General features: G+C 38.8%; 1 protein-coding gene across 2 annotated transcripts in view; it reads left to right on the forward strand.

Annotated features, from left to right (window-relative positions):
- The first annotated feature begins 1,266 nt into the window (after positions 1–1,266).
- The window catches only part of LOC104610987 (DEA(D/H)-box RNA helicase family protein), a 46,751-nt gene continuing 23,272 nt past the window's right edge, over positions 1,267–24,745 (forward strand). The window contains exons 1-6 of one of the 2 annotated variants that reach the window (XM_010277874.3): positions 1,267–1,395; positions 1,779–1,906; positions 5,342–5,487; positions 5,823–5,946; positions 6,110–6,179; positions 16,376–16,438. In XM_010277874.3, the coding sequence (XP_010276176.1) occupies positions 5,352–5,487; positions 5,823–5,946; positions 6,110–6,179; positions 16,376–16,438 (393 nt within the window). In that variant the 5' untranslated portion in view covers positions 1,267–1,395; positions 1,779–1,906; positions 5,342–5,351. The remainder of the gene's footprint in view (positions 1,396–1,778; positions 1,907–5,341; positions 5,488–5,822; positions 5,947–6,109; positions 6,180–16,375; positions 16,439–24,745) is intronic. The other variant, XM_010277875.3, reaches the window with a different exon arrangement.

The raw sequence follows: 24,745 nt of genomic DNA on the forward strand, positions 1-24,745 counted from the left end.
GTCCATGTGCAACTTTTACTAAGTGTTTGTTGGCAAAGGTCAATTTTCTTGTAGTGTTACAATTGGCAATTTTGTGTGGTTCTTTCATGTAGGGGGTGTTCATATTAAATGTCAAATCGATCAAACCAACTTGACCCAATCTGAGTTGGTCGGGTTTTCAAAATCACTGGTTGGTTTCAATTTATATGAAAAAATAAACCAATAGCTTGGTTCGGTATATGAAAACGAAACTAAACCGAACTGAACCGATCCTATATTTTTAAGTAATTTTCAATTAGTTCCTACCCTATATGTTAAATGTTGATATATTTTATTTGTGTTTTGTTTGAGCTTTAAAAAAAATTGGTTATTTATGATAAAAACTAAAAATGTAAAACGTAAACCGTAAAACCAATACAAATATAATACAATGGTACAATGTTTAATTCAGTTTTGTATAAATTTAAGGGGTTTTTATAGTTCAATCCATCCCTAGGGTGGAGTAAAGATTTCTAGGGGTAGATTGAATCTTGCCCGTGGATTGATGCCAAATTCATTGGCAAGATGTAGTTTATAGGGGGGGGGGGGCTACTAGTAGACTATGAGGGGGCTACAATTTCAGATTTCTGAGATGGATTGTAGTCCACTTATCCCTAAATTTAAATATACATTGACAAAAAAAATCAGTTTTGCATAAAAAATTAATCGATTTAAATATACCTTTTGGTTTTGCATAAAAACCGACTAAACCGATAAATCAACCCAAATCGACCTTTCTTGTTTGGGTTGGTTTTGCTTTAGGGTCATTCAGTTGCGGTTTAGTCAATGAGTAAACCAACTAGGTCAGGTCAGTTGAAAAAATGACTCAAATCAACCCAACCCGACCCATGAACACCCCTACTTTTATGTTACTAAGGGCAAATTTCTTTTCTTTGTTTACATATTGTCTTATAGAGTATCCTAATTATCTTGACAATTGTCAAAAACTTCCTTGCCATTAACGTTCATTTAATGGAAAGATAAAAAAATTATTTTACCCATTACTCTCCTTCAAAAAATTATTCCTTTTCATTAACGTTTATTTTTTGAGAAAATTTCCGATAGATACCCTATAGTTTAGACTGAGTACCAATTTAATACCCGAACTTTAAAAAATAACAATCTAATACCCGAACTTTCATTTTGTGAATTTAATACCCGGCGTAACTCACCGTCAATCAGTCCAGGGGCCTAATTGGCCTTTAATTAATTCGAGGGTAAAATTGCCTTTTTCGAATAGTTTGTCAGAGCCGTTAATCCATACCGAAAACCCTCGATCTTCTATTCTTCTTCCTATTTTCTTTCGAACCTAAGTCCAGTCACCAGCCCACCACCGAAGCCTCCATCTCCGCCGACTGCAAGTACCGTCTACGCCAGGTAGTCTCTCCCCTCCTCCTCTTTCTTCTTCCTCCCGCCGGTGGACTCTGTTCACAGCGTCCCTCCAACGCCGCCGACCAGTGTTCTCTGCTTTTTTTTTTTCTTCTTCTTCATCACTTTGGCGGCTGTGGCGGTGCTCTGTTCACCGCGCGATAGGCTCTCGCCCTCTCCTGGTCTTCTTCCCTCTTTCCTTCTCCTCCTCCTCCCACCACCTGAACCCTGAAAAATGTGAATCGACTAAATCACTAAATTCTTTCTACATTATGCAACATTTACATTAATTCTTTGCGGTTTATTTTATTAAAATTTTTAACATTTAATTTTTTTAATTAATGAACTTGAAATTAATTAATAATTCATAGTTTTGTAACTTCTGTTTACAGGTTTGCTCAAATTGAAATTCCAATTTGATATTTGCTTCAGGCTTGGAATTTGATCTTTGCTTAAAGCTTTCAGTCCACCAAATTCGGCCAAGATACAATACAGTCCACATAGTTGTTCAGTCTTGCAGGTTAGCTTAAGTCCTCTTGAAAGCTTGAAATAGAAATTTAAATTTTAAACTTGAATAAATTGATTTCATATCTTGAATTTAGGTGATATTGATACTCAAATAGCTGAAAATTGGAATTGAATTTAGAACAGTGATAGTGATAGTGATAGTGTGATACTAAAATAGCTGAAAATTGAAATCAATTTTAGTAAAATCAATTGAAAATTGCATTATAATATTTGAATTGATATTCTTGAAATGCCTTTGTGATGGTAATTTCAGTTAGATTTTGAAATAAAATAAAATTTGTCAACTTTTTTAAATTAAAAATTTAAAATTGTAGGAAAATGGAACATATTGTATTAAACATTGAAAGTTTGAAGTGTTATTTCTATTTTGGATTAGTTTTCTTTTTTTGATGAATAATTTTGGATTCGTTTTCCCTCATATTTGGTATTTTTTTTGAATTTTATTTATTATTATATATATTTCTATTTATTACATCAGCACAGTTTGACCTCCAATTCAACCCCGGTTGGACCTCTGACCCGTGAACCTCTGCCTTTACCAGGTCGATGGCCGGTCTGGTTCTCTGAACATTGGAACTGACTCTAACCCAATCTGAGCCAACAAATTTATTATATTCGGGTCCATCGGGTTAGACCCGATGGACCCAAGAACTAATGGTTCAATTATGGATCTAAAAGTACAAATCCTATAGACCCAATGGACCCAAGAACTATCGGTTCCATTATGGATCTAAAATTACAAATCCCATAGGGTCTGATTCGGTTCTGGGACTTTGACATTTCTTGTTGGTTTGGACCAATTCTACCCTGTCTTGACCCATTGATAGCCCCATGAATTGAAATCCCATTCCTGTTGGGATCAAACCCCCTCAAACCCTTCTCTTTACCTGATTCCTACTTTCCAATCCTCTCTCTCCCTTTTCTCTCATCATTCCCTCCTTGGATGGCTAAAGTTTGAGAACCAAACTAAACTGAAACTCCAATGAGGTAAGTCACGCCAGTTATCAAAGCAACGGTATCAAACTCGAGCAGAGGTATGGGAAGCACTTATAAGTTTAAGAAGGGTGGAAACACTGGACATGAAAGAAGAGGAAGTTGAAGGAGATTCAAGAACAATTATTGGGTAGATAAGTGGCAAACAAGAGGTAGCTTGGAACTACAGACATGTTATAAGAGAGCTACAAAGTATAATAGAGGAGCTACAAGCAAAAATGAAATGGGTTTTACAGGCTGCAAATGGACTGGCAGACAAATTATCAAAGCAACGGTATCAAGGGATCAATTATATCGGGGCCAAGTTGGTTAAGGTCTGATGTATTTTCTTTGTATGGAGGTTAGCTGATGCTAACCTTCCTATACAGGTCTTTTTTATTTTTTCGTCAATAACTGCAGATTCATTAAATTAGAAAATTATGTGTACAAAGTAAAATACAAAGATTGAGAGATAAACTCTCTTATCTCTGCCCAAATGTTAAATTTATACAATTGCACTCAAAACAAATTTTCTCTTCCCACCCCTTGCTTTGCCAACACATCTACAAAAGAGTTTGCATTTCTCTTAACCCATTATGCTCTTACTTCCATATCCTTGATCAACCAATTGAACTTTTTCTTCTCACTGTTGGAGTTCCACAGCTTCATTTCTCCACTTGTTAACCACCCCACTACTAGCTTTTGCGTGTTAAAGAATAAATAATACCTATTCAGGGACCTCTTCTAATAGCTTAAGCTTTTAGGCTAATAGTTCCTTGATATGGTATCTGAGCCTATTTGACCAAGTGGTCTAGTGTTCGATCATTGTTGCCTCCATTATAATTAAGGGCCTGTTTGGTTCACATTTGGAATCGGAACCAGAAACAGAATGGGAATCCTTCGGAGTTGGAATCGGAGTGGTCTATTCCCATAGTCCGTTTGGTTCAGACAAGAATGGGAATGAGAATTCGAATAAGCAGGAATAGGATTTCATTCCCAAGGGAGGGGTAGGGAATGACCATTCCCTCAAATGGGGGAATGCCATTCCAGTTGGAATGGGAATGGGATTCCAATTCCGCCCAACCAAAAAGTTGGAATCGAATAGCCCTTCCAATTCCGTTTCCAGACCCCTATTCCCCGTGAACCAAACGGGTCCTAATTAAATTTCAGCACAAGGTATGGGTGGGCCTGTGCTTGTTCACGCTTCAAGTCTAGTGGACTTATGTGTTAGGGGGTGTATTAAAGAATAAATAATTCACATTCAGGGACCTCTCCTAACAGCTTAAGATTTTTGGTTGAGCAGTTCCTTGGGATTGAGTTGTTGTACTCACTATTATATATTATTAATAAAATACAATACTGTTAGTCATAAAAAGGGACATCATTCAATCTATTTCCCTCTTTCAAGTCATTGACTGGAAGTAATGTTTTTGAACTCGGTCTGTATTCATCTTTCTAAAATCTCACCCTAATGCCAACTTCCAATGCTATTTACCTAATAATGCTTTGTTAAAACCCAATATTCTTCTTAATTCTTATTGGTCTACACACTTTATCCCACTTAATCAAGCAATTGTTCTCTTTGCTACCTCCATTCATAAGAATTTACACTTTCCAGTTGTTCCACAACAACTGACAAAGGTTAGGACCGTACCTAGTCTACCCCTCCCAAGACCCCAGACAGCTGGGAGCAACATTGGTTAATGGCCTTTTAGAAAGGAGATGTTGAAATGTAAAGTATTGAATAAATAGATTCATGATTCAGTCTCCAATCTCCATTGAATGAAGAATTGTCAAAATGAAAATTGGAGACTTTGCAGCAAAGCATGGATACTTGGTTGCACTCTTGACTGTAGAATAAGGTGGAGTTGCTCTATGTTCTTACATACACTAGTTGAGTGGCACGTGCAAGAGGAGAGAGAGCAGAAAGGAAGAGAAAGAGAGAGAGATGAGTCGGGTGTGGAGGGAGGGAAATTAATGGAGAAAGAGAATGGGAATAGGAAAACAGATGGATTAGATTTTTCCCATGCTGTCTGGAGTCTGGACATGAAGCCAAGGCAAGTATCAGCTTTATATGGTCAAGATGAATGAACAGGGTCAGAAATAGGGCATAGAGGAGGAGGAGGGAGAGATTAATAGGGTCAGATAGATGAAAATAAAGAGGGGGGGATCTAAATGGATTAGATTTTTCCCATGGTGGTGAGGCAAAGCCATGGCTGTTATTTTATTTTATTTATTTATTTTTTGATAAGCAAAGCCATGGTAAGTATTGCCTTATATAGTAAAGATCAGTGAAAAGGGCCTGAAATGGGTGTTCACCCTCTCTCTCTTTTGTACCTTCTCAAGGTTTGTTGCTTCTATAAACTTTGTTCTTGAAAAGGTTCTAATTTTGTCCCTAATAGGCTAATACTTCTATATTCTGCTAATCTTGGTTCCACTTTTTATTTGGTTTCAGTAATTCTGAAATGGAGGAAAGCAACGAAGAAGTAAAGACATTCAAGGGTCTGGGTGTATGTGATGAACTGGTGGAGGCCTGTGAAAAATTGGGTTGGAGAACCCCTTCAAAGATCCAGGCTGAGGCAATTCCTCATGCTCTTGAAGGTTTGTCAAATGATTTTGGTTTTCTGCCCTCGTTATTTATTTGTATACATTTTTATCTTATTTTTTGCATTTTCCATGGGTTATGTAGCTGTTAAATTTTTTCTTCCTTTTTTTAACAAGTTTCCTTTCTGTTCTTTTGATGGGTTTTGGTTAGTATATTAAATTGGTATTAATGCATTGAATGGAAAGAAAGTGCATTGTGTTTGAATTCTTGTGTGAATAGCCAATTTAACTTTGTAGGCTTTTTTATATCATTCAACAATCAACCCATCTAATGTGTTTGTTAATTTTATTCTAATTTGTGAATTCTGTGTTTGATTGGTTCTGTGTATTAGGAAAAGACTTGATTGGGCTTGCACAAACAGGTTCTGGTAAAACTGGAGCTTTTGCTCTCCCCATTGTCCAAGCCTTACTACAGGCTCCACAAGCATTCTTTGCCTGTGTGCTCTCCCCAACAAGGTTTGTTCTGCAGTCAGCTTTGATTCCTCATAGAAATCTTGTCCCTTTGAGTTTGGTGTTTTTGATTAACAAATAGTCTTGTTTTTTTTTTTTTTTTTTGATAATTACAACAAATAGCCTTGTTGTTATCTTAATTTGAATTTTCCTCTTCTTTTTACTCCAGGGAACTTGCAATTCAGATTGCTGAACAGTTTGAAGCTTTGGGATCTGGCATAGGTCTAAAGTGTGCAGTGGTTAGTCTTGTTTTCTTTCTTTTGTGCATGAACTTTGAAGTGATGAGCTTGACTCTTACATTATTCATTGCAGTTCAAACTACAGAGCATATGATTTTGGTTCCTCAACTTTTAGACTCATTTATTTAATTAATTATATTGTTACCTATTATGTTTTAGCTTTAACATGGTAGGAATGTGGCTTTACAAGCCTTTACTTATCAATGACAAGGACTTAAGGATATTGGCTAGGGTGTGGGTGGTTGGGACCATGGTTTGAAGTTTCAATTTTGTTAGGAATTTAAGCATATGCAATAGTTAAATTCTAGTTTCACTTAGATACCCCTCATAATTTCAAGAGTCAAATTGATGAGAATCTTGCAGTAATATCCCAGCAAATAGTTACATATTTAATATGCAATCATATAAAAGAAAACAGAACAAAAAGAACTTGGAATGGTAAACAGTTTATGCAGTGAAGTGGTGGAAGTTGGCGAGACAGACAGAGAAGCTTGGTGAGAGACTGAAGGTTCTAAATGCGAGTCTGCTTGGAAGATTCATTGGCCTGGATTTGGATGAAGAGAAGGTGGAAGCTTGGGTGGGATTTGAATTGGGGAAGGAAAGGGTTGTGGGTGCTAAAAAACTGAATGGAGGCTTGTTTTTGTTTATTCCATGACAGAAATCATGCAGAGTATATGCTGGAGACAGAAGAGAGAAAGAACAGGGACTGCGATTTAAGATGAAGTTGGTGGTTTCCAGCAGCAGGGATGATTCAAAAAGGGAGAAGGAAAGCGATGTGGATTGGGTATTCCACTCCATGTGTGGTGTACCTTGACTTTTAAAGCAATCAGCGATTTGTGCAGTAAGTTCTTGAGCTTTGATGATGGAAACAGGAAGTGGGAAAAAATGACGTGGCAAGAATACTTGTGGAGATAGAACACATTTCAGATCTCCCAGTTTCTGTGGTGCTTTACTACGCAGGTGAAGAATACAAGCTGGGGATTTTTGCGGAAGGTGAAGAATATGCGTTCTTTAGGGCCGGAAAAGGAGGCAATAGGTGAGGTGAAGATTGGGATGTGGAAGAGAAAGGGAAGAGGGGAATAGAGCTCCAGGATCAAAGGCTTAAGATGAAGGGGAAGGTGAAAGGTCAGTCGGAGGTTGAAGACGATGGAGAAGGAAGACAAAAGGGTAGGGAAGTAATTTCGGGAGGGTTGTGCTTTAGTGGGACACATGGAAGCTGGAGGCAAGAAACAATTGAATTCAGGGGTTTCTAAGGTGGGAAGGCCAGACGTGAGTGGCAATGGTTGGTCTTCGGCCTCCTTAGCAAGTGGATTTGGAGGTTCTCGGCTGAAAGGGAGGCCTGGTGGAGATCCCTCATAGCAGATAAGTATGGGGTGGAGTGGGGTAACTGGAGAGCTAGGGATCCTCCCCTAAGTTGGGGTAGTTCCCCTTGGAAAGCTATCATGAAAAATTTTTCTGTGTTCATGGAAGGGATTTCTGTCAAGATTGGTAAAGGGGATAGAACAAAATTCTGGAAGGACCCCTGGTGTTTGGATGGGACTCTAGCTGAGCCTTTTCCTCTACTTTTTCAGTGTGCTTCTAACCAAGAAGCTTCTGTGGCTGAGTACTGCTGTTCGACTGGTGGGTCTCTTACTTGGACTCTTTAGGAGGGATCTATTTGATTGGGAATTAAGAGAGATTGTGGATCTGATGGCTCTTCTTCAGAAGCAGAAGATTGATCTGCAGTTGGAAGACAAATGGTGTTGGAAATGGAATTCGGATGGTGAATTTACTGTCAAATCCCTTGCCTCTAAAATTTGCTATTTGGGTCTCACTGGTTTTCCTGCTTCACAGATCTGGAATCCTATAAGTCCATCAAAAGCCAACTTTCTGATTTGGACGATGGCCCTTGACAAATGTCTTTCCAGAGTTAATCTGGTGAGGCGGGGCATCCAGATTATGGATCTTTCCTGTATTCTTTGTGGGCACCATGCTGATCAACAGATCATTTGTGTATTCATTGTCCATTTTCCTCTCAGATTTGGGGACACTTTCTCAAAGCCTTGGATTTCAGTTGGGTAATGCCTAGATCGGTTAAGGAGCTTCTCTGTTGTTGGAATGTGAAAGGCCTTAGCAAGAAAGAGAGCCTGGTGTGGAGGACTATTCCTGCTGCTGTCTTATGGTCCATTTGGGCTGAAAGGAATAGTAGAATTTTCTGTAATAAAGCTAAAAGTCCTGAAGATATCATTCAGAGAGCTGTGGGCAAGCTGATTTCTTGGGTGTTTGTATCTGAGGAATTCAAAAGTCTGAAATTGTCTTCTTTTCCTTGCTCTAGTTCCTGGTGGAGAATGTAACTGCTGTGGTTTTCAGGCTGCCCTTTTGGGTCTGAACCCAGCTTGTATGTGCTTTTGATTTGAATAAAATTACCTTACCTTTTCCAAAAAAAATGCTAAGTTCAAAGTTAGAGATGCTCGAAGGAAAAATTTAAGAACTTTAAAAAGAAAAAGTTTTAAGTTTTCAAAGTTTGGAAGAAGGGCCTGTTTCAAAGATCGAAGAAGGAAAACTGAGGAGTGGGTTTGGAAAAATGTTAGAGATGACTGCAGAGAAGGAAAATGTGCTTTCGATGCCAGAGATCTCTCGAAGCTACAAATTTGAGCATTGAAGCTTTGTTGGCTGTGAGTTGCCGCACGTGGCTGGTGATTCAAGTCCGACAGTGTGGGTTTTTCTATGGCAGACAAGGAGGAGGGTGACCTGACCAGCAGTTAGGTACGTCTATAAACTTAAGTTTTGGCTCTATTTGGGTTGTGCTTCAAGGAGCGTTTCAGGGAGGGGAGGGAATTGGGATTCAGTAACTCTGTTGGCTGTAGGTTTAGAAGGGAGGAAAAAGGAAAATAGGACAGATTTGGTAGGAAAAGTGTAGGGAGATGTAAGGGGAGAAGGGACTGATAAAGAGGGAGTTGGGGAGATAGGTGAGAGGTTTGAGAAAGTTCGGACGGAAGTAAGTTGTGACCCTAAGGATGTTGGTAAGGAAGGAGAGAATGGTGCAGTAAGAGGCTGTGAGGACTTTTCAAGAGCTGAAGTGGTTGTAGGAGGTTGGGAGTTGATTTGGATCGGAAAAAGGAGTTTCGAAAATTCAGATGTTCTTGGGGAGAGTTGGAGGTGGTACCCTTGAGTTGCAAATAAATTTCATTCCAGTGCCATTCTTTTGCCGGTATCTCGCTTGGGGTAAGTTGGTCAACCGGGTAATTGACCGACTTTCCTATGTTCTCGCGTCGCTATAATGGGTTCCTTGGAAAGCGAATTTTTCAGAGAGTATCGGTTACTTGGGTAACTAATACTCTCTTGGAGGGTGGGTAAGCTTACCCACCTGCCAAAAATGTTAATCCTCTCTCCTCTCTTTGCTCTGGTAAGTGAAAGCGTGTGAGAACATTGACACCAATGTTACCCGGTGTTGGCTTGATGACTTTTAGGAGGTGCAAATTTTTTTCTCAATGATATCAAACTCCTCTAGGGCTGCAAGTCAGGCCAGGTTAGGTCGGGTTGAGGCCAACCCTAGCCCAACCCTAAGTTCTAAACCCCCAACCCTAACCCTAACCCTAACCCAACCTGACCTACCCAACCCTAACCCTAACCCTAACCCTAACTAAATTCCTTCAACCCTAATCCAACCCAACCTTCTTCCCGTCCCTTATAATCTCATAGAGCTTCTTAACCTCAGATCTTAACTCAACTTTCACTACATATATTAATCCTATGTTTTATTAGTATTTGTTTGTTGATATTTTTATTGGTTCTTCAAGTACAAAATTCAGAAAAAAAGTGTTTGAAAAGACCATAGTTTATTATGAGTTATGACTTCATCTTTTATGGGTAGCAAGCTATGGGTGGCAAACAACAGAGAGGAGATAAAGAATAAAATATTCAAAAAACATAAAATATGTTATTAAGGTTTTAGTATTTCCAATTAGGATTAACCGAAGTGATTATCTTAAAGGAAATAAATGATAGTATGTGGTAGGGGTTATACAACTATCATGCATCTAAACAAATCAATGTATGATATATCATATATATAATATTTATATATGACATGTACTAGAGTTGGGTTCAGGTTGTGTTGGGTTGCCCGAGGGGTCAACCCTAACCCAACCTGAAGTAAAGTCGGGTTCATAAATTTCAACCCTAACCCTAACCTGAGCATCGACCCGATCCAACCCAACCCAGCCCCAAGTTGCAGCCTTACACTCCTCTGTGTTGGCTCGATGACTTTGAGGTGGAGTTTGGTAGAGGATGGTAGACAAAGGGCACTGATTTGACTTAGGGGGAGTTGAAGAGTCAAGGGAGTGATTCTGTGGAGGTTGAAGATTGGGGATTTTTTGGGAATGAAGAGAAATTGTGGTGATAAGCTGGTTGGGTTTTCTAATGCTTGTTTAAGGAGGGGGGCTAAAAGAAAGGAATGGTCTGTCAAGAGTTGATTATGGGGGTAAGTCTCTACAGTACAAAACCAATGTAGGGGGGGAGTCAAGAGGTTGGGAGGGGGAGGCTTGAAAAAGGAAAGCAAGGGGTGATTGTGGAATTGAGGAGGAATGGTGTTTGTGTGGGGCCCATTTTCCCAAGAAGTCAAGGTTGAAAGATGGGTGGGGTGAGTTAAAGGTTTTTAAGAGGGATTATTTTGGGAATTTCAACTTGGGTCTCAAAAGGTTGGGCATTTCAATTTTTTTTTTTGGGTGGGGGAGGTTTTGTCAAAAGGCAAAGTCTGTTAAGGGGGAGTGGGTTTGGGTTGTTACGGGGTTTGAGGGTGGAGAAATTCCAAACTTGAGTTTGAAGCATGTTGAGTTGGTGGAAGGTGGTTGTCTTGAGCAGTTGTCAGAGAATTGTGCTTCAGGAGCTTTTGCAGGTGAAGATGTTGGAGAAGGCTCAAATGAAGTCTCATGTGAGGTCATCTGGCATGGTCTGGGTGGTGCTGTTTAGACTAGAGATTGATCTTCGGTTGATTCTTTGGGCCATTCTTAGGTTCTTGAGTTCTCGGGGCTTGATTTTAATTCAGTTTCTTCTCAAGCTGCGGTTCCACAACATTGTGAAGTCTCATGAGGGGATCTTGAGCCTAATCCTGCTGGTACAGAGGAGATTAACTTGCCATCTCATTGGAGTTCAAATAATGTTGAAGTTGAAGAAGTGATTATAGGAAAGGTTGTAGTTGATTTGGGTAGAAAGAAGGATTTGTCGACTTCAGAGGTCCAAGGTGAAGGATTGGTGGTTGTGAAGAAACCCAGAGGTCCAAGTAAATTGCATCGGGTGCCGTGAAGGTCTTCTCGCATTTGAAAGTGGGGTGGTTGGGGCTGGTCCTAGCAATAAATACAAAAGAGTTTATAAGAGGAGAGGCGCAAGCATGAAAGTCAGTAATCGGAAGGTTCTTGGTGGGGTTACTGATGATAGCCTGAGGGTTGCTGTGGTGCATTTGCATGAAGAGGAGGTGGAGAGTTTGGGATTTTTTAAAAGAAATGAAAAAGAAAAGGATATTGAATGTGAAGATATTAGGAAAGATGATCAGATGAATGAATTGCTGGAAGGAGAATGGGAAGGATGTCTGGATGTGAAGAATCTTGTGGATAGGGATGTGAAGATTGGTAAGGCTTTGGGTTTATTTTCTTGGGTGGAGAGGTGTTCACTAGAAATGTTTTTGAAGAACCTGAGAAAAGTAGGGAGGAGAGGCATAAGAAGAACAATTTGAGGGAAGGGGGAGAGGCGTGGGATGAAGCAGGAAGAGGATCTTGTCGGGAAGGAATGATCGAATCTTTGGGGGCTTTGTTGGAGTTGTTTTTTCTGTTTTTGAGATGTTAAGAGTTGTCATGTATTGCTGTTTTTGTGAGGTTTTGATGCTTGGGGTCCTTTTAGGTTAAGTGGGTTGTTTTTGGTTGGCTGGGTTTGTTCTTTCTTCTGTTGGTTTATTGCTTATCACCTTCCTATTGTACTTCCATTTTTGCTATTAATGAATTTTCTTTTTATTACCAAATAAATTTTACTTGTAGTTTCCTCCCTTCATCTGGCTTCAATATCCTCAAGCCATCAGTCTGAAATACTCTTCAAGAAAGAGGGATGAGATAACATATTTAGCTCAAGTGGGGCTGTTTTGGAAATTGATCCAGGTATATGTAGAGAAGATGGGTCGAATGGCCCATAGCCCACAGTTGTTACTTATCTTTATATTTCCGTTCTATTTTTGTTAATGGGCTTTCTCTTATGGGCCTGTTAAACTCTTTTTTTTTTTATTTTGTTTAATTAGCTGGCCGCCCAATTAAGGGCCTACTTGTAATTTCAGAAATTAGTGATTAATTCTTAATGAAAGGTTAGGGAAAGGAGGGGCAGTACGAACAACTCTTCTTCTCAGCCTTCTCACAACCAAACTCTTCTTCTCCTTCTTGTCTTCTCCTTCTTGCTGCTGCTATCTCCTTTGATTTCTTCCTTCTTTTAATCAGTTTTCTTTTTCTTTGGGACTGTTTTTCTTCTGTATACCCTGTGTACTGACAATGGGGTGCAAATAAGGCTTGAGAGTTGGGAATTAATAAACAAATTGAATTTCCTCATGCTAGTAGAGATTGATTGGTTGGGGTTGGTTGTCTCATGTGTGAATCTAATAACTTTAAAATCCCCTCCCACCACCCATGGCTCATCCCACAAACCTTTAATGGCATACAATGTCTCCCAAATTTCTTCACTTCCTCTTTAAGTGTTTGGTCCATAGACATTTATGAGGATCCGTTCAAGACTCTCTTCCCCTTTGAGTTTCACTAAATACCTCCTAATCAATTCTTCAACACCTTTAAACACCTTATTATAATACAGTGTAATTATTCTCCCCGATGCACCCCATGATGGTGCTATAATCCAGTTTATATTTCTTATTGAGTTATTGTCTAAATTCTCCAAACCCACCTAATGTCTTGGACAGTCACTTCTGATTCCTGAAGTTGGAAGAGTTCTGAGGGGAAGTTGGAAGCAGACGGTGGAGGATTAAATACTGTAAGAAGATTCAAAACTCAGAAGATTAAGAGAAGTCAACAACAGATACCAGTTCAAAGGTTTTCGCAAGAATAAAAGGAGGTTTGTTTGGCCTTGTACCTAACAAGAAAGTAAGGAAAAACAAAAGCAGTCAGAAGAAACCAGGAAGATTGTAGTAAAAAAACTAACAATTAGTTTGGAATCCATTATGGGTCTGGTTTGTAGCTATGGGTCTTGGGCGGGGGTTCTGTTTTGTTTTGGGTGCTGTATAGTTTTCTTGTCTGGGTTTCTTTGCCATGTCATGTTGGTGCTTTTTGCTTGTTTTGGGGTTAGGTTGTCGGGGTGATTGGATTTTTGGGGGATTGGCATACAAAGGTGTTAAGCTTTAGTTGGTTGTACTTTGGGTTTTTCATTTCTGTCAGGTGACTGCTTATCACCTTTCCTTGTATCCTGTTTTTTCCTGTTTTAATAAACTTTTATTTATCTTAAAAAAAAGTCACTTCAGATTCCTGAATTCATTGTAATGCATGGTTTTTGCCTCTTGAGGGACTCCTTTATTGATCTTCCCTTATTTTCACTGCCCAATCCTCTAAAGTTCCAATTGATTATCTTCACTCTGCCTCTTCAGTAAACCCAAAACTTAGCTGCACTTTGTTCACCTGCCCCTTTGCCCAAGGTCTCCTCCTCGTACATACTCACTGAAGGTTCTTTACTTCATTTCTTTTCCTTTTTCTACTTTTGTTTCTCTAGACTTCTCTTCCAATTGGTCCTTAGATTGTTCTAATTCTAGACCCATATTCATCATCCAAGCCTTGTCCCAACTATAAGGGTACTGTTAGAAACAATTAAAATAAGAGTGACCCATTGGGCATTAAGTGAAAACTTTGCCCTTGTTTGAAGATTTCACTATCGATGAAATTGTAAGGGAATGGAGGTGTATTGCTAATATGTTCACCTCAAGGTTCTTTATTTTCACTTTTTCTTTCCCTTCCCTTTCCTTTCCTTTTTTTCATTTTTTTTTTCTTTCTGCCTTTTCTATATGAGGCGTGCATGAGTGCATATGCCACTAGCATGCCTCATGCAAAAGGCATATGAGGCGTGTGTCTCATGGACCTAACATGTACGCCTTAGGGGCATCAGTGTCTCTCACATATGCCTTAGGCATTTTATGCTTCCTTAACGGGAGGGGAATGAGGATGAATAAGGAGGAGGAGGAAGAAGGAGAGGAAAGAGGACCTCTCTCTCTCTCTTTATTCAATGTCTTGTTTTAAGAAGAATGAAGATGCATAACACCATCTGAAAGGGGGGGGGGGGGTGGGGGACTGGAGGGAGTTCCCAACCAAGGGGGTCCAGGGTCTCCAGCCCCGCCCAAGCTTTCTTTGCTTTCTCTTTCCTCTTGATCACTTTCCCTGTTTTTTCTTTATTTCATTTTCTTTCTTTCTTTCTTTTTTTCCCTTCCCTTTCCTTCCTTTTTTTCTTTTTTTTTTTTTCTTTCTGCCTTTTCTATATTAGGTGTGCATGAGACGCATCAGTGTGTAGTGTGTACGCCTCTAGCCTGCCTCATGGACCTGAGACGTAGTTCCCTTCCCTTTCCTTCCTTTTTTTTCTTTTTTTTTTTTTCTTTCTGCCTTTTCTACATGAGGTGTGCATAGATGCACCAGTGTGTAGTGTGTACGCCTCTAGCCTGCCTCATGTATGAGGTGTGTGCCTCATGGACCTGAGGCATACGCCTCAGAGGTATCGGTGCCATTGGCATATGCCTTAGGGCATTTTGGGCGTGCCTTGCTTGGAAGTGAGGCTCTAGGCATATACCTCCTATGCTTTTTAAAAGACTGGTCATGGGAGCACCCATTAGGTCATGGGAACTCACTAAGGGCAGAACGTTTTGCATTATATCAAGGATCTAATTTAGAACGAGTGAATGCCACTATAGGGATTTCTTGGTGGAAGGAGACACATCCATTGTGTTTAGCTACCTACTTAAAAACAGCCCAGTTCCAGTGTCAACAATTGTCAAGAAATGTATGGAAGGTGGGACAGTTTGCCAGACATAAAGCTGTATATAGTAATCTAAGGGGTATATGCGGTTTAGGTAGCAACGGCTGCCTAAGGGCTTTGGTTTTATTTTGGATCCTAAAACCTTGTAGGCTTAGCAGTTTCACTATATCAATGAAGCTTTTGTTTCCAATAAAAAAAGAAAATAAATTTTACTGAAATTTATTAAAAGATTGTGCTGGTGGGGGAGTTAAGACAGTTTACCTCCCCTTGTCTTATAATTAAAGCTTCATAGTCTTAATAAAATTTGCCGTTATTGATAAAAAAATTGTCCAATAGGATAGATCTTGTTTTAGATGTTTGGAGCCCCAATGTCAGGACTGTTGGCCTTTGGTTTTTATTTTGGATCCTAACACCTTGTAGACTTAACAGTTCTCACTATATCAATGAAGCATTTGTTTCCAATAAAAAAGAAAATAAATTTTACTGAAATTTATTAAAAGATTGTGCTGGTGGGGGAGTTAAGACAGTTTACCTCCTCTTATCTTATAATTAAAGCTTCATAGTCTTAATAAAATTTGCCGTTATTGATAAAAAAAGTTGTCCAATAGGATAGATCTTGTTTTAGATGTTTGAAGCCCCAATGTCAGGACTGTTGGCCTTTGGTTTTTATTTTGGATCCTAACACCTTGTAGACTTAACAGTTCTCACTATATCAATGGAGCTTTTGTTTCCAGTAAAAAAGAAAATAAATTTTACTGAAATTTTTTAAAAGATTGTGCAATTGGATAGATCTTGTTTTAGATGTTTGGAGCCCCAATATCAGGACTTTTGGCCTTTTGTATTGTTACTCTAGGTAGTGAGTTTGTATCTTAGGCATCCCTCTTCATGTGTGGTGCAAGGAAATGCTAGAATCCCTTTAAAGTGTTGTAGGTGGTATCCTAGAATTTGGTTGGAAATCATTGTCTTGTATTTTTTTGGGAGCAACTCCCTTTTTTTGTTCATGCTTACATGGTGGTTTGGATATTAGGGTTTGTGACCCATTCTCCTTTATTTTTTGTTGGATCCTCTGGTTCCATTTTGTACACAATTTGTATACCTTTCTATTTAATTGACACTTGTCTTGATAGTGATCAGATAATTATTTATTTGTCTATAAAAAATAAAAAAATTGACTGATCAAAAAAAACAAAAAATGCTAAGCTGCAATGCAATGCCTGCAGGTTGTTGGAGGGGTAGATATGATGCAACAAGCTGTCGCCCTTGCTAAGAGGCCTCATATTGTTGTAAGTGCTTATGGAACCAATATGTTGTATTTTTCTAGCATGGTTTGGTCCAAATTATTACTGAAAATATACTGCTAGATGCATCAAATTTTTATGTTGATTTCTATGTTTTTGCTAGGCTGTTTTAATGCAATCATGAAGAAGTTTGATAATTTTATACTGCAAATCATTTTATTCTTTCAGCAATTCCATCCAAAAATTGCATCAAATATAGACTTTTGGGTTCATGTATTTATTTAGCTTTTTGATTGGTAACCATATCAAAGAGGTTTTAACAATGATTCAATAAAGTACTGATGAAAACAAAATCATTTCCCAACTCTTTGGGGTTAGCTACATGAATGTTGTTTCACCATTATGCTTGATTTGGTACCATTATGGGCCCTCAAATCGTTTTCACTACCTCAACCAACAATTTCCTTTTTGGTCTGCCTCTAGGCTTTCTAAGCCCTTCAACTTGCAACACACAGCTTCTTATTGCTTAGAGCTGTCAATGGGTTGGTTCTGGTTTGGGACAGTGTGTATGAGCCCCTCTGATTATTAACTGATTTTGTATGATAGACATCCCAGGCCCAGAACCAAGCCAATTATTAATTGAGATAGTTGGGTCTGACCTAATTAGACTTGACATCTATAATTAGCTATGATAATAACAACTTAAAACTAACTTTTTGATAATATATAGCAAGGATCAAGGTATCCGTATTGAGTATCGTATCAATAAGTTTGCATATGAACATAGATACATATATGTTAAATGCATGGTTATGGTGGAAAGGTATAGATACACTTGGATAAATTCGAGACAGTGTGTATGAGCCCCTCTGATTATTAACTGGTTTTGTATGATAGACATCCCAGGTCCAGAACCAAGCCAATTATTAATCGAGATAATTGGGTCTGACCTGGTTAGACTTGACATCTATAATTAGCTATGATGATAACAACTTAAAACTTCCTTTTTGATAATACATAGCAAGGGTCAAGGTATCCGTATTGAGTATTGTATCAATAAGTTTGCATACGAACATAGATACAGATATGTTAAATGCATGGTTATGGTGGAAAGATATAGATACACTTGGATAAATTAGGGAAGTTGCTTTAAATCCCACTAATACGTTAATAACATTAAATTTAAGGTTGAAATAGCCAAAAATAAGGTATAAATACGTAAGACATGCATATATTAATGGTACAAATGATGAAATACATCACAATTAGTATAGTGGGATACATATTATAATACAATTTTATTGATAAATACATTATTAAATCTCCAAGGAGGGAAGATGGTTGGTGAGAATAGTTAACAAGGAGGTGGAGATAGATAAAGGGTTAGAAATAGAAGGGAGGGGTAATAAAGGAAAAGAGCTTCCCTCATTTATTAATCTCTTGTTCCTTTGTGACTTGTATTTGGGACTTTGTCTGTTCTCTCTTTGGCTGCACCCCCCCCCCCCAACACACACACACAATGTGGTAAGCCTATTTAACTCTGACTTCTTGTGGCAATAGAAAAAAGGGGAAGGATTATGTGGAGGACAGAAAAATCAGTTTTAGTGTGGACTATTTGGGATAGAAACCAAAGGTTCTTCAACGAAAAAAGCTGAACCCAAGAAGAGCTGATTGAGGCTATAACAGTTAGAACTGCACATTAGATAAGAGGTGTGGGAGACCATGAAGTGGTTGGTGAAGCCCAGATGGCTTTTGTAGAGGGGAGACGGATACTGGATGGGGTCCTAGTGGCTAGTGAGTGCATTGATTCCCGTTTGAGGAGTGGGAGACCAGGTCTGATATGTAAGATTGACTTTGAGAAGGCGTATGATCATGTGGAGTGGGGCTTCTTAGAAGAAATTCAAAGCTTGATGGGGTTTGGGGAGAAATGGAGGGCTTGGGTATTTACATGCATTTCCACTATCTCCTTTTCAGTACTGCTGAATGGAATTTCCTCAGAGTTCTTTCAGGCTTCGAGGGGTTTGAGGCAAGGAGATCATGTGTCTCCTTTGCTGTTTGTCATGGTGATGGAGATTCTGAACTTACCTCTTTAGAAAAGTGGTGAAATGGGCTTAATTGAGAGCTTCAAGGTAGGAGGAGATGGACCTTGCATCACTCGTCTGCAATATGAAGATGATACTCTAATCTTTTTGGACGCAAAGGTGGATCAGCTGCTGAATCTAAGGGCAATGCTAGCAACCTTTGAATTGCTATCAGGTCTGAAAATCAATCTGTCAAAGAGCACAGTAATTGCAGTTGGAGAAGTGGGGAGGGATTTGCTGATGGAATGTGGTGATGTCTTGGAATGCAGGACTGGAGAACTTCCTTTCACTTTTTTGGAATTGCCAGTTGGGGGTGCAGTGAATCTGTGGAAACCACTTTTTTGGAGAGAATAGAGAGAAGGCTGGATGGGTGGAAAGCCAAATATCTATCCATGGGGGGGGGAGAGTGACTCTAAATCAGAAGTGTTTTTTATCTAGCCTCCCAACATACTACTTGTCCCTACTAAAGGTTCCACCTAAGGTTGTTGAAAGGACTGAGAGACTCCAGAGGGATTTTCTCTGGGAGGGTGTAGGTGGAAGAGGGGGATAAGGTGTGTTTACCAAAGGAGAAAGGCAGGCTTGGGATAAGGAGAGTGGGAACTTTTAACAGAGCATTATTGGGAAAAGTGGTTGTGGAGGTTTTTCCTAGGAAGAGAGGAGAAGTCACTGTGGAGGTTTGTGGCTGGGAAATATGGGGTGGTGAGACTTGGCTGGGAAATGAGGGGGGCGAGAGCCTCATATGGAAAGATGATGCAATAAAATGTCTTGAACAATTGGTCGGTTGCTTTATGGTGTTTGTAAAATTGAAGAATGTTAATGATGGGTTTATATGGGTCTCGACTAATGTGTATGGCCCGAATTCTTATAGGGAAAGACATCTGATGTGCGATGAGTTAGTGGACATTAGGGGTTTGTGGGATGGATCTTGGTGTTTAGGTGGGGACTTTAATGCGATCAGGTTTGTAGACAAGACATCGAGATCAATAACTCAAGGCAAAGGATTACAACTAATATGAGGAAATTTAGTATGTTCATTGATTCCTTTGAGCATAGAGAAATTTCCTTAGGCAAACTAGATTCACTTGGTCCAATCTTCAAGAAAATAACTTCTTAATTGGATAGATTTCTGGTGGCTCTTGATTGGGAAGTTCATGGATTGGATTATTGGGCAAATCTATGCTTAGAATTACTTATGATCACTAGCTTATTTGTTTATTCCAAGAAGGTAATGTGGGTAGCCCTTCTCCCAAGGTTCAAAATTTCGATACGTATCGGGCCATATTGGCCAAATGCCCCTACAGGGGGTGTTTCAGGGTCTGAGTCTGACCTGGTTCAGGGGGTAGACAGGCCTTAAACTAACCCCTCTGAACCAGTTTGAAAGAAAAACTAAAAAAAAAAATAAATAAAAGGCGAGCCAAGATAGGGCGTATTGGCCTGTATTGATATTTTGAACCTTACGATTTGAAAAATATGTGGCTTACACTTCCCAATCTAGGGTTTGTACAGAAGGTGAAGGAATGATGTGGTGAGCAACAACAACAAATTAAATGGGAAGCACAGAGATTCTTTAGGAAATTGCAAGATGAAGGCAAAAATCAAAGAGTGGAACAGAATGGACTTTGGGAGATTGGAGGAAAGAAAAGAAAATTTGATCAATCAAATAGAGGAAATTGATAGGAAGGAAGAAGGAGCCCATTAAATGAGGATTTTAGGAGGAAAGGACTGACCCTAAAGAGAGACTTGTAAGAAGCTTTATTAAGGGAAGAAATAAGTTGGAGGCAGAAGTCTAGGGTTAGATGAATTAAGGAGGGTGATGGAAACACTGGTTTTTTCAGGCTATTTCCATGGGTAGGAGGAAGAATTTTGTTTCATTGTTGGAGATGGAGGGTAGAATAATTACAAATTAAGAGGATGCTGCAAAAGCCTCCGTGGATTATTTTAAATTGATTTATAGAAGGCCTTTGAATGGAAGATGGTTTGTAGAAGATTTAGACTGGCCTGTTTCAGATAGATCTCAAAATGAGTTTCTAACAAAGAGGTTTGGTGTGGAAGAAATCAAGGAGGTAATGTTTTCCATGGATAGATCTAAGGCTCCACCTTGATGGCTTTACAATGGCTTTCTATCAAGATTGTTACGATGTCATAAAAGATGATCTGTTCAAAGCCTTAAAAGAATTTAACAAACGTGGGATTATAAATCTGGGTATTAACTCTACCTTTATTGTTTTGATACCGAAGAAGATTGATGCTAGTCATCCAAAAGATTTCAGACCAATCTGTTTGGTTACTAGCATTTATAAAATCATTGCAAAGGTTTTGTCTTCATGGATTAAGTAAGTGTTTCGTTTGATTATCACACAATTTCAAGGGGCTCTTGTTTAGGAAAAGCAGTTCATGGGTCAGATTCTTATAGCCACTGAATGTGTGGAGGTGCAAAAAAGATCAGGGAGAAAGGGAGTTGCCATAAAGCTAGATTTGGAGAAAGTATACGATCTTGTGGATTGGGAGTTTTTACTTACCATCATGAGAAATTGCAGATTTGGGAAATTGTGGTATAAATGGGTTGAGGGGTGTTTGCAAACTTTTTACTTCTCAGTGATTGTTAATTGTATTGTGAGGGACTTTTTTAGGGCAATGATGGTACTCAGACAAGGTGATCCTTTATCCCCCTTACTTTTTACTTTGGTTGCAGATGTGTTAAGTAGACTGATTTCGATTGCTAATAGAATGCAATTGATTAATAGGTGCAGTGTGTGAATGAGATAGGGTGGTTTTAACCCATTTACAATTTGCAGATGACATATTTTTAGTTTTATTTATTTATTTCTTTTGTGATGCGGGAGGATAGACAATGGTTTGAGAATTTTAAGTTTATGGTGAAACTGTTTGAAAGAATGCCTAACTTGAAGGTCAACTAGGGAAAGGTAGTTAGCAAGAATAAATTTAGAAGAAGAGTTGGGATCCATGGCAGCAGCCTTAGGTTTTGAGTGTGGTGAATGGCCTTTGAAGTATCTAGGTTTACTGTTTACCTTGGTAGCAATCCTAGTTCTAGTAGTTTCAGAATCTTATTCAAATCTTTCAAGCTATCATTGATCTTCTCTAACCCCAGGACTGCATTCTTCTCAAAAAGTTTGGTCTGCAACTGTCCATCTTTTTTATCATATTCCCCTATGTCTCCAGTTTCCCTTGAACTATCAAGAATTTTCTACCCTTAAATTAAAACCATTCTCTTCTGAAACCACTTCATTTTTCTCCTGACCAAAGCTTTGCTCCTCCAATTCTTTAAACACCCTCTTAGCAGACTCTTCTTCCCTAGAAGAACACAGTCCTTGTGTTTTGCTAACCTGCACATCTCTGTACAGGTTACCAAGTAACCTGCACATCTCAGTAATTGCCTCTTTTTGCTTGGTCATTTTCTTCTCCTTTTTCATAATTTTCTTCCCTGTCATCTTCTAAAGGTTTCATTCTGTACTTCCTTTCCCTTTTATAAATGTGGGTAAGTGAACCTTCCTGCCCTCTCCTCTCTTCCCCCTTTAACTTCCTTTCTTCATTTTTTTTTGGTCAGCAAAAGTAAATTTATTATTATTAAATTAAACTGGAAAGTTGGAATTATTAATACAACTTGATTGATCATAGTGTCAATCTCAATCCCTTCATAACCCAAGTTACAAGGATGCCATAACAGTTGTTGCCTCATAACCCCTTCTTTTGCCAAGGAGTAAGGAGTCAGCTAACTTCTTTATTTTTCACCCACCCCTCCCTCCAAAGACCTATTTGGGCAAATCCAACCCCCTTTGGGGTTCCCTAGTAACTTGTTCAACTTTCCTAATCACCTTCCCTATTGAATCATGATATTCTTCTGCATCCCTAAGACCCGACCTACCTTGTAAAACTTTAAAATCACCTCAACTACTCTTCTCTTGCCCCTTCACTATCTAGAACCCCCAAAAGACCCAACAAACTTTCTACCACAGAAAAATACTTTCTTGCCACATCCAACTCCTCTTTTTTGCACTTCCATAGATGAACCATCAATAATCCTGACATGATATGGGCAGGGAAGCAAGATATATGCAGTACTTCAAGCAAACAACAATAAACACAGCAATACTAAGCTGAAAACGACAAAAAAACTATATTTTTATAGATTTTAGAACTGACCTGAAATAGAACTCCTGGAACTGTTTTGTTATAGTAGTAATAGAATCAAGCTAGCCTCTTGCACGGACACATATAGATATAGTAATGACATCAACCTCCCAGTTCTTGAAAACCCTTTCTGGGGGCTGATCTAGAGCTCAAACTAAAGAGAAAAAAACGAAAAAACCTCCATAGAAACAATTCTTTTCTCTTTTACAAGACTTCATGGCTTGTTGGGGAAGCCAACTAAAATATTTACTCAGAAACTCCTAGAATGACCCACCTCCACAAACAGCCCCTTAAAAATAACTTCAAAACAACTCTCTGGATAACTTTAGTTACAAAAGAACCCAGGGGATCAAATCCCAATAGTGGTGTATCCAAACCTTCCCTGACCAGAATCTAAATTGTAAAATAATGAAATACTCCTAGACCTACATCGCCTACAAAGCTACCCAAAACAACTCTTTGGATCCTACTACGAACAAATTCAGAACATATTTACATCACTTATTGTTCCTTTTCTTTATTCTTCTGTTCTTTTTTGGTCTCATCATGCTCACTAGGCTAAAAAGAGTTGACTCTGTCCGAGCAACAGTTTTAGCAGCCTTGCACATGTCTTCGTTCAGCTTCATAAGTTCCTCTTCACTAATTTAAGAGTTCTCAATTCTTGGCTTTCCCTTCACTTGACCGGTAACCTAAAATAGGCCCTATTTTGAGTGTTGGTGATTTACACATCTTCCACATCTATTTGCTCGAATTCATTAAAATTATTGGCCATCTGTACTTCTACTTGATCAACTTTTGTTACTAGTTCTAGATATCCATGATTGCTACTTCAAAGATGGGTGAAATGGACAAACTAGCAAGTAGTTCAATTTCATATGTATTGTCCTTAAACTGTCTCAACTTTCACATAGGCCAACCTTTTAATCCTTCAGCTTGTGGTTAGTCCCAATAGGAAACCATTCGGACCAAAATAGACCATGACTAGATCACTCTCATAAAACTCCGTCATCTTATGATGCTTGTCCTTCTTTCTGTCTTTTGGTTGCTTTTTTTTCTCAGCTTCTGTTGAACATTTTCTTGAACCTCTTCTATGGATTCAGCTAAAGTCTTAGTATCATCATTCACTTACCGCAACTCTATTATAGGAACCAGGTCCCCAACACCTTGAGGTGATTGACTATACACAACCTCAAAAGGAGTCTTCCTTGTAAATCTGTTCATCAAATAATTAAAGGCAAACTCAACTTGTGGTGGGATAAGATCCCATTGCTTCAAATAGTCGCCAACAACTCCTCAACAAGTTTCCTAAGCTTCAGTTAACCACTTTGGTTTGCCCATCTCTTTGTGAATGAAATGTACTATTGTTCTATAGGGTAGTACCCATACACTTTCATAAAGTGTAACTAGATGTGTAGCAACAAAAGTCTGAATAACTTGTTTAAAAAACAAGCTCAGTCGATGTGAAGCATCAAAAGTCTCTTGGTAACCAATAAAGTGAGCCATTTTAGAGAATGATTAACCACAGTAAAAATAGTCATTACCCCTAGTTGTTCTTAGTAGTCCTGACACAAAATCGATAGTAATATCAGTCCATGGGGCTTTTGGGATAGGGAAAGGAAGATACAAACTTGTATCCTGATAATGCCTCTTAAATGTTTGGCACTTGTGACACTTATCAACATAGTATAACATATCTTTTTGCACCATTGGCCAAAAGTCTAGTTTGGAGATCATTTCAAGTGTCTTCTTGCCACCAAAATGTCCCTTACAATGCAAATCAACAATAAGTAGCTCAATCAAAGACCCTATTGGAATATATAACCTATTGCGTGTGAATAAGTAGCTGATCATTCTTATTTATCAAAAAAAAAAAGTGGCCATCATTCCACAGACTTGGGTCGAGTATCCTTATCACTTGTTGAGTAGCTTAGACAAATAGAGCCATAATAGGATCATCATGGTGCTATTCTTTGATGGAGCTGAATCCGATAATATTAGTAGACATGGTGGTCACAAAATGAACTCTCCTACTAAGTTCATTGACTACTCGATTTTGCTGCCCAGCAGGCATTTGATTCAAAACAAAGTTATACTCTTGTAGAAAATCAACCTATTTAGCAAT

Source organism: Nelumbo nucifera, chromosome 7, assembly GCF_055504915.1.
Source record: "Nelumbo nucifera cultivar China Antique chromosome 7, China Antique-T2T, whole genome shotgun sequence".
NCBI lineage: Eukaryota > Viridiplantae > Streptophyta > Magnoliopsida > Proteales > Nelumbonaceae > Nelumbo > Nelumbo nucifera.